Below are 9,630 nucleotides of genomic sequence, written 5' to 3'. Positions count from 1 at the left end.
TCTCTTCTCTCTCTCTCTCTCTCTCTATATAGCTATTATAGTATATTATTATGTATATGGTATATATTGGAGAGAGAGAGAGAAAGCCGACGACAGGGGAGGAGAGATGTAGGAGAGATGAGTGAGAGAGATAGAGAGTATGAAACGGAGAGGAGAGATGAGAGATAGTGAGAGGAGCTTCGACGAGGGATGCGAGACGAGAAAGAGAGAGTAATGATTGAGTAGAGAGAGAGGAGGCAGACGTGGCCGGCGCATTAGCAAGAAAGCATCTAGACACGCTTAGAGTGCGTTATGACAAAATAGCAGCAGACGAAAACAGCGGCACACGCGACCTAGATCTATACCGCTGTCGAGAAATCCCCGCAATAATAATCCCCGCGTAATAGAGATGGGGGGAATAGAAGGCCGTGCTGCGGTAGTCCCCGCGCTCTACAGGTAAGCTCACCTGTATGCGTGCGCTACTTTGATTGCTTGCTCGCGTTCGTTTGCGCGTTTCTCGTGTACGAATCTGATCTCTCTGATGGAGTAGGAGATGTTCGCATTCCTACCGATGTCCTTGTCGTCTGCCTGCACTCTGTGAATAAATGAGTCCGTCGGGAGAGAGTCCGTACATCACGAGTGTAGGAATAAACGCGCAGTGAAACACACGAAATACACGAGCGAACTGTCATTGAAGAAATATAGAAACGACCTGGGATTTATACTCGCGAATGTACGTGCGAATAAAACCGGATTTATGTCAGTAAATATGAGAACAAATTGACATTTACGAAATGTGGGAATGACGTGTTTACTTACTACGTACTACGTACTTGACGATTTATATTTAGGAATGTACGAGATAAACCCGGAATTCATTGTGAGTAAATACACGGATGCACTGCATGGCCTTTATATTAGAAGACGTACGAATGACCAATATACGAGATTTATATTACAAATAAATATAGACTTGCCATCTTCGACGCGCTAGCGTGTCATAACAGGATATGTACACGAATATCTCTAAAATTCCCACTAATTAATGCGTTGACGTGCCATAACAGGATATGTGCACAAACACTAATTAATGCGTTGACGTGTCATAACAGGATATGTACACGAATATCCCTAAAATTCCCACTAATTAATGCGTTGACGTGCTATTTAAGGACTCAATAACTCGGAATAATAACGATAATGAACTCTTGGTCGTGTTTAGTTTACCATATAAACAAAGGGGGCGCCACATGTAGTGCGTGATATTTTGAATCGCGATAGGTATTATTTCCTACTCATCGAAAACAGACACCGTATTCAAACCAAACATTATCAACGCGGTTTGCGCATACGACGATAGGAATAAATATCAAAGAAACGTTACTTTTTTTACAAGAGAATACGCCTCAAATGCTATCAACGCTATCAAATGCGGGCTACGTCTACTAGGCGTATTACACCAAGATTAACCTTTACCTTAACCCTAATCATACACCTAACCTTAAAAGTCTATGCTCAACCCTAACTCTACCCTATTGCGAACGCTATCCCTCACCTCAAACCTAATCTTCATCCTAACCTCTAAACCTAACCCAAATCGAACTTAACCATTAACCTCACCGCGTAGGAACGGGATCCTAAACTGGAACTAACCAGCAATTAACCAGCAGAAAAGACAGGCATTACTAGATACAATAATGTAAACCAACAATGTAACCCCCTACTCTTGTTGGCTTACATTATTGTATCTAATGCACTACCTACTCAATAATATCCACGTATGATGATTCAATAACTGTTTATATTCACTGTTAGGGTCAGGGTTAAATCTGAGCAGCAGGAGTTAGTGCAGTATTAAATCTCAGCAGCAGGAGTTAGTGCAGTATTAAATCTCATACAGCAGGAGTTAGTGCAGTATTATATCTCAGCAGCAGAAGTTATTGAGGAGCAGCAGTGTCATGCGCATGTGTCATGTGTCATGTGTCATGTGTCATGTGTCATGTGTCGCGTACCTGGTGACGGACGTGCCGACGGCGGCGGCAGCGTGCACGACTGCGCTCATCGTCTGCTGCCGGAAGCTGGGCGCGTGGTCGTTCCTGTCTAACACCTCGATCCTCACCAGCATCACGCTGCCGTCCTCCTCATCGTACCCCTGCGGAAGCCCCTCCCCTCCTCCTCCTCCGTATCCTCCTCCTCCTCCTCCTCCTCGATCGTCTGCCTTCTCGTTCTTCCCTGAGGCACGGCGCTCGCTCGTACGCAGACGATGTAGGTGGCGCTGGTCTCGCGGTCGAGGTCTCCGTCGACGCGCAGCACGCCGCTGGTCGTGTCGATGCTGAACTTGTGGTCGTCGTTGCCGCAGACAAGGTAGTAGTAGATGCGACTGTTGCCTCCCAGGTCCGCATCCGTGGCTGTCACCTTCATGTACGAATGCGGCATAGATTCAGTTATAACATGGCATTAAAGGATGAGGAGGAGGAGGAGGCAGAGGAAGAGGAGGAGGAGGCGGAGGAAGAGTAGGAGGAGGGAGAAGAAAGATGAGGAGCCGGAGGAGGAGGAAGGAGGAGGATGAGGAGGAGGGAAGTAGAGGGGGAGGAGGCGAAGGAGAGGATGAGGAGGAGGGGGCAAAGGAAGAGGAGAAGGAGGATGAAGAAGAGAAGAAGAAGAAGGATGAGAGGTGGTAGAGGGGGAGAAGGAGAATGAGGAAGAGGAGGAGGCGGAGGAGGGAGGATAGAAGATGATGTAGTAGTAGATGCGGCTGATACCTCATAGGGCCGCGTCCGTGGCTGTCACTTTCATGTACAGTGTAGGGAAGGGGAGGATGGAGCTATGGAGGAGGAGGCAGGGGAGAGTTAGCTAGTTCTTTCTCTTAAATTCTCTGATGATTTATTGTGTAAATTCCTCTTCTCTCCCTCTCCTTCGCCCTCTCCCTCTCCCTCGCCCTCTGCCTCTACTTCTCCCTCTTCCTGTCTTTCTCCCTGCCCCTCTCCGTTACCCTCTCCCTCTCCTTCTCCCTCTCCCTCTCCCTCGCCNTTCTCCATCACCTCCAGCGTGAGCGTGGCGCCATCTCGCGAGAACGAGGGCAAGTTATCGTCGACGTCTGTGACGACGACTGTGAGCGTCTGCGTGGCGTGTTGCACCGGATGTCCGCCGTCAGACGCCAGCAGCGACAACGTCACGTTCTGTCGCGTCTCTCTGTCGAGCTGCGTTGCCGTGGTGATGACCCCTGTGTCGGGGTCAATGCGGAACAGCCGGTGATCCTCGCGGTGGATTCCTTCTTGGAAACTATACCTGATACCGAGTAGAAAACTGTGTTATTTTTCCCTTCGAATTTCTATGAAAAATTGCAAGGGCTTCATTTTTTCCGCGAATAGGGCTGTAGTTTTAAATAGTCTTAATATAATCCTAATTAATGCAGCTTGAAATTAATTTCCAGTTTTAGTAATCGGAGATTCGTTAGCAGAATGAGAAGCTCTATGTCGAACCTCTGTTTTAGAGGTCCGTGTTTTCTACGAAAGGTTTCTTTCCTTAGTGGTTTCTTTCACGTCCCAATTACTGGAGACGGGCACGTTGTTTACGTGGTCGTTGAAGCACAAGCACTCACAGTCCAACTATGTTAAGAGCCAGATTTTTGGTATTCTGTGTGTGTGTGTGTGTGTGTGTGTGTGTGTGTGTGTGTGTGTGTGTGTGTGTGTGTGTGTGTATGTGTGTGTGTGTGTGTGCGTGGCCGTGGTTGTGTCGTGTTCTGTTTATGCGTGTGCGTCTGCGAGTATGTACGCGTCGGGCACGTACTGTGCGGTGGTGCCGTCTGTGTGGCCGTTACGATGTCGCGCATAACACTGCGCGCCTGTATTGCGCCGTACGTGCGTGCCTGCTTAGCGTCGTCGTCGTGCGTGCGTACGTACGTGTCCATCTGTGTGCATGTTCTGTACCTGATGCGACCTTGAACCGTGCTAAGGTCGTCGCTGTTGATGGCGACGGCTGTGAAGACGACGCTCCCTGGCGGGGAATCCTCCCTCATGCTCACCGTCGCACCGCCCCCTGACGGCGACAGGAACCGCGGTCGTCCGTCGCTCGAGGTGACGCTTCCGACGGTGACACTCACCGACGCTCTGTCGCACCTGGCCGGGTCACCTTTGTCGCATACCTTCACCTGTAATCAACGCGTCAATCAATCAATGTGTAAATCAATCAATGTGTAAATCAATCAATGTGTAAATCAATCAATGTGTAAATCGGATAGTCGGCGTCACGCAGTAATATCATTATTACTCTTATCTACTATCTTACCTTATATCCTTACCCCTTACTCTACTATACTATACCCCTTACTATACTATACCCCTTACCCCTTACTATACTATACCCCTTACCCCTTACCCCTTACCCCTTACCCTTTACCCCTTACCCCTTATACCTTAATTGTCCATATACCTTATTGTCTCACTATACCTATACTGCTTATCCGTATATCTTTATACCTTATACCTTATTATCTTACTATCATATCTTACTATTAATCTTACGGTGCAGATACGTGTTAGGTCTGTCTGAGGTCGAGGCTGGACCAGCTCTACGCGATCCCCTACCTGCTACAACCACCACCCCTGCACCCACGCAATACAACCTTGTCTGCATGACAGGCGGCTGTATGATGAATAGAGCAATTAGGAATGGAGCGTAACTCGCCTGCGGATAAAATGTGCGCAAGGTGTGGCCCACGATTACTAATATATATATATATATATATCATAACGGGATGTGTACAGTGCGGGTGAGGATGTGAATTACCTTTACCTGTGGAAGGTATACGGCAGAGGTGCTGACGTTGGTTAGCTTAACCTGGAAGGTGTACGACACAGGTGAGCACGTTAATTAGCCTTACCTGAAAAGTGTACGGCACAGGGAAAGATATTGCTTAGTGTTACCTGTGGAAGGTGTACGGCACAGGTGAGCACGTTAATTAGCCTTACCTGGAAGATATATGGCAGAGGTGAGGCCCTCCCGATGAGATCCGTGGAAGCAAACACCTCGCCGGTGCTCGACCGCATCGAAAACATGTTTTCCGTATTCCCGCGGTAGCCAATCGAGTACTGGAGCTGCCCGTAGGGGGCGCTCGGATCGTCATCGTCGCTGGCGACCACCTGCAGGATGGTTCCCTGCGTGTGAATGCTCTCCACGGCTGCTGCCTTGTACGTGCGCTGCTCGAACCTCGGCGAGTGGTCGTTCTCGTCTGTAACGGCGACGGTGAGCAGTACCGACGTCTCGAGCCAGTCTACGGACGAAGTCGGCCGGTCGCGCGCCGTCACCACTAGGTGGTAGACGGGCACCGACTCGCGGTCGAGGCGCGCTAGCGGCGACACGGACACCCAGCCCGTGGCGTTGTCGATGGCGAAGTTTTCGGCGCCGTTGCCGGACAGCGAGTAAGCGACGTCGCGGAAACCCGCGCGCACGTCGGCGTCTCGTGCTGCCACCTGCGCGACGAGCGCCGGCGAGCGCTCAGACTCCTTCACGTCGGCGCGGTACTCGTCGCGCTCGAACGCCGGCGCGTTGTCGTTCACGTCGACGACGCGCGCGACGAGCGTCGCGAACGAGTGGCGCCCCTCGGCGGTGGTGGCGCGCACGTCGAGCGTGAGCGGCAGCGGCGGGTCGGCCTCCATGTCGACGCGTCGCTCGATCGTCACTTCGCCGGTGACGCCATCTACCGTCAGGTATCCGCCCGGAGCGGCGAGCTTCTCGTAGCGCGACACGGGTGCCCCCGTGCGGGGATCGTACGCGCGCAGCAGTAGCACGCGGTGACCGACGGGCAGCTCTTCCTGTATCGTCACCTCCACTTCCGGTTTCTCCGGCGTCCAGGGAGCAGCGAACACCGGGTCGGCACCGTCGGGCCCCCTAACGAACACCTCGAGCGTCGTCAGCGCCACCTGGGTGCCGGCTGCGGCGTTGCGGTCCTCGGCGCGGACGGTGACGGCGACGGACGACACGACGCGTCGACTGAGCGCTCCGGCGACGCGCACGTCGCCCGTCGTCTCGTCGACAGTGAACGCCGTCGCCGGGTCAAAGCCGTCAGCTGACGGCCGCCAGGGGTCGCCAGTGGGCGTGCGCGCTGAGATCGGCGCCACAATCGAGTAGCGGACGTCGGGCGCGTCGTCAGGGTCGGCGGCGGCAACGCGCGCGACGGTGGCGCCCCGCGGCGCTAGCTCGGCGACGTAGGCCGTGTAGAGGGCGCTGTCGAAGCGCGGCGGCTGATTGTTCTCGTCGCGCACGACGATCATCACGTCGACCGTCGACGCCAGCCGCGAGGGGGCGCCGCTGTCCGACGCGCTCACCACCAGGTGGTACACGTCGCCGGATGTCTCGCGCTCGAGCGTGGCGCCCTCTGCGACCGAGACGACGCCGGACGACGCGTCGACCACGAAGTTACCGCGCGCGCCCGACACGATGCGGTACGACACGGCGCCGTTGTCGCCGTAGTCGTCGTCGGCAGCCGACACGCGCAGCACGCTGGCGCCCTCTGCCGCCAGCTCACTGACACTACCCTCGTAGCTGTTAAACTCAAACTGCGGTGCGTGAGTGTTCTCGTCGCGCACGCGCACGCGCACCGTCGCCGTGCCGCTCAGCGAGGGGACGCCACCGTCGCGCGCCTGCAGGGTCAGCTCGTACGCGCCTGCGCGGTCGCGCGTGTCGCCGTACGTCGCCGGCTTGAGCAGCAACAGCTCCCCGCTGCGGGCGTCGACGGTGAACACGGCCGCCTGGTTGCCGGCGACGATGCTGTACGCGACGGCGCTGTTGTCGCTGCCGACGTCAGCGTCGTCGGCACGCACGACGAACGGCGCCGAGAAGCGCGTCGCTCCCTCTCGCAGCGTCGCCTCGTAGCGCGGTCGGCGGAAGCGCGGCGGGTTGTCGTTGACGTCGGCGATGTCGATGGTGAGCGGGACGGCAGCTAGACGACCGCCGACGTCGCGCGCCTCGTACGTGAGACCGTAGCGCCGCCTAGCCTCGGCGTCGAGGCACGGAGCACGCGCGCACGGCGCCACCTCGATGCGGCCCGTCGCCTCGCCGACGACGAAGCGCTCGCTGCCGACGCCGACGAGACGGTAGCTGAGCCGACCGTACTCTCCGCTGTCGGCGTCCGTCGCCACGATCGTCGCCACGACGGCTCCCGGAGCCTGATTCTCGGCGACGTCGAGTGCGTAGGCCGCGCGCGCGAACATCGGCCTGTGGTCGTTCTCATCCGACACGTCGACGACGACGTCGGCGACCGTTTCGCCGCCTGCCGGATCCGTCGCGACGACTGAAAACTCGAGGCGCCTCCCCGCGGCGATCTCGTGGTCGAGACGGGAAGAGTTGTCGACGCGGATCAGCACGGGAACGCTGCCTAGCGCGCCGTCCGGGAAGACGGAGAACACCCCGTCGGCTCCACGCAGCGCCAGCGTGAAGGCGGCGTGCGCGCCGACGTCGGCGTCGGCGACGGTGATGTCAAGCCCCGGCAGCGGCGTGCCGACGGACAGATGCTCAGGGACGGACACGCGGTATCGCGGCGCGTTGAACAGCGGTCGGTTGTCGTCGGCGTCGATGACGACGACAGTGAGGTTCGCGTCGGTCGACGTGCCGTTCTCTCCCTGCTCCGTCGCGCGCACGACGAGGGGATAGATTCCTCCGTTATTCAGGATCGTCGGCGACTCACGGTCTATCGCTATGCCCGTCGTCCGTAGCTCGGCGACGACCGCGCCCCTCGTGGCCGAATTCGTCACCGTCAGGACGAAGTACCCGAGCGTGTCGCCGAGTAGTGTGAGACTGAGCGGACGGGGGGCGCCACGGTCGCCGTCGCGCGCCGACACGCGCAGCACCGACAGGCCGACACTCTCGCCTTCGTGCACGTTGGCGAAGTAGGGGGCGCCGGAGAAGCGCGGCGGCAGGTCCTGCGCGTCGGCAACGCTGACGACGACGTCGGCGGTTGCGTTGCGAGGCACTCTGCCCTCGTCCTCGGCTCTGACGCGCAGCAGAAATGTCTCCGTCGTCTCGTAGTCGACAGCTTTGATGAGCGTTACCTCGCCGACGAACCGCCCCTCGCCCTCCCGTCGCTCGACGACGCGGAAGTAGTCGCAGGCGGCGCCACCGTCGCACGACAGGAACACGTCCGAGTTAAATCCCTTGTCGGCGTCCGTCACCGAGATGCCGACGAAGACAGTGGCGCCCACTGGCGTCGTCTCGTCGACGCTGAACGCGTACGGCGCGCCGACGAACGTCGGACTGTTATCGTTCTCGTCGGTGACTGCCACCTGGCGGTCGAACCGCAATCGATTGTTCGGTCGACCGTCGCCGACGTCGTCTTCCAGGACGACGCCGACGGAGATGAAATCGCCGCCGACCAGCTGCTCTCGATCGAGCGGTCTTGCGAGCGTGATGGCACCCGAGCGTGCGTCGATACTCAGGTAGTCCGTGCCCGCCAGCGCGTACGTCACCGCCGAACCCTCCGGATCGTGGCCGACGAGCGTGTAGACGGTGGCGCCGACTGGCGTGTTTTCGGCGAGCGAGAATGCTTCCATGTCGCAGCAGAGATCGAGAAACGGAGCCAGATTCTGCTCGTCTGTTCCCTGCCCGGAGACCATCGCCAACGCCGCCGTCAGCATCACCAACGTCGTCACCGCCATCGCTGCTGTCGTCGGTCGATGTCAGGAGCCGCCGCCGACGACGACGATGACTGCGCCCGCCGCTGACACTTCCGTTTCCTCTCCCGTCGGATCTCAACACTCAGCCGACGTACGACACTCGCGCTGAGTCTACGTGTTGGTAGCAGCAGTATGGGCGTGTAGGCCGACCATTCCACAGGCGCGTCAAAGAAGATGGGAGTGTAAGCTTAGCGTGTATCTCCCACACAGTCTAATGGAGATAGATTCGTGTGGCCCACATTCCCCACCTGCGAGAGACACACTCTGGGGGCCGACAGGACGGGTTCAACGCTCGTGCGGCAGTGATCGCTGAACAGGTTTGGCAACTACAGTGTATGCTGTAGAATGCTACGGCTGAGAGGGCCGCCCGCCCGCCACGTGACGACTCTCCAGCAGACGACCCTCACGCACTGCGGGCCGCGTGTACAGTGGCGACACCCTCAAGTTGGGGGGCTTAACTTCACCGACGGATAACCTCTATAGCAATAGCTAGCTTAAGCAGATTGGCTTGTCAGTTTTAGTCGGGTCCATAGCGTTAAATACCCATAGCTATCGCTCCCACTTTTCTCTCACTTTCTTTCTCGCTCTCTCTCTCTCTCTCTCTCTCTCTCTCTCTCCCTTTCTCTCTCTCTCTTTTTCTCTATCACTCTCNCTCTCTCTCTCTCTCACTCACTCTCTGGCACACATACACACTCTCTCCCTCTCTCATTCTCTCGCTCTCCTTCTCTCTATCTCTTTCCCTCTCTTCTTCTCTCTATCTCTCGTGCTCTCCTTCTCTCTATCTTTTTCCCCTCTCTTCTTCTCTCTATCTCTCCTTCTCTCCTTCTCTCCCCCTCTCTCTCTTGCTCACTCACTTTCCCTTCGTTTTTTTTTACCTCGCTCTCACCTTCTATGGTTGGATCAGCACGGCCACAGCAGCAGCAGCAGCAGCAGCATCAACAGTAGCAGCAGCAGCAGCAGCAGTAGCAGCAGCAGCAGCAGC

The 9,630-nt window shown here is 56.6% G+C and overlaps 1 protein-coding gene across 1 annotated transcript; it reads right to left on the bottom strand.

Annotated features, from left to right (window-relative positions):
• Nucleotides 1–364: 364 nt before the first annotated feature.
• On the bottom strand, nt 365–8,964 carry LOC106819523 (cadherin-23-like). The gene is made up of 5 exons (XM_014824143.1): nt 4,950–8,964; nt 3,909–4,129; nt 3,008–3,267; nt 1,992–2,394; nt 365–574 (listed from the first exon to the last, which is right to left on the bottom strand). Exons 1-5 carry the CDS (start codon nt 8,628–8,630, stop codon nt 442–444), a joined length of 4,698 nt encoding a protein of 1,565 aa, XP_014679629.1. The 5' UTR covers nt 8,631–8,964; the 3' UTR covers nt 365–441.
• Between the last annotated feature and the right edge of the window lie 666 nt (nt 8,965–9,630).

The sequence above is a fragment of the Priapulus caudatus genome, unplaced genomic scaffold, assembly GCF_000485595.1.
Source record: "Priapulus caudatus unplaced genomic scaffold, Priapulus_caudatus-5.0.1 Scaffold3611, whole genome shotgun sequence".
NCBI lineage: Eukaryota > Metazoa > Priapulida > Priapulimorpha > Priapulimorphida > Priapulidae > Priapulus > Priapulus caudatus.
The sequence above is the reverse complement of the archived record's forward strand: the minus strand, read 5'-3'. Positions and strand labels throughout refer to the sequence as shown.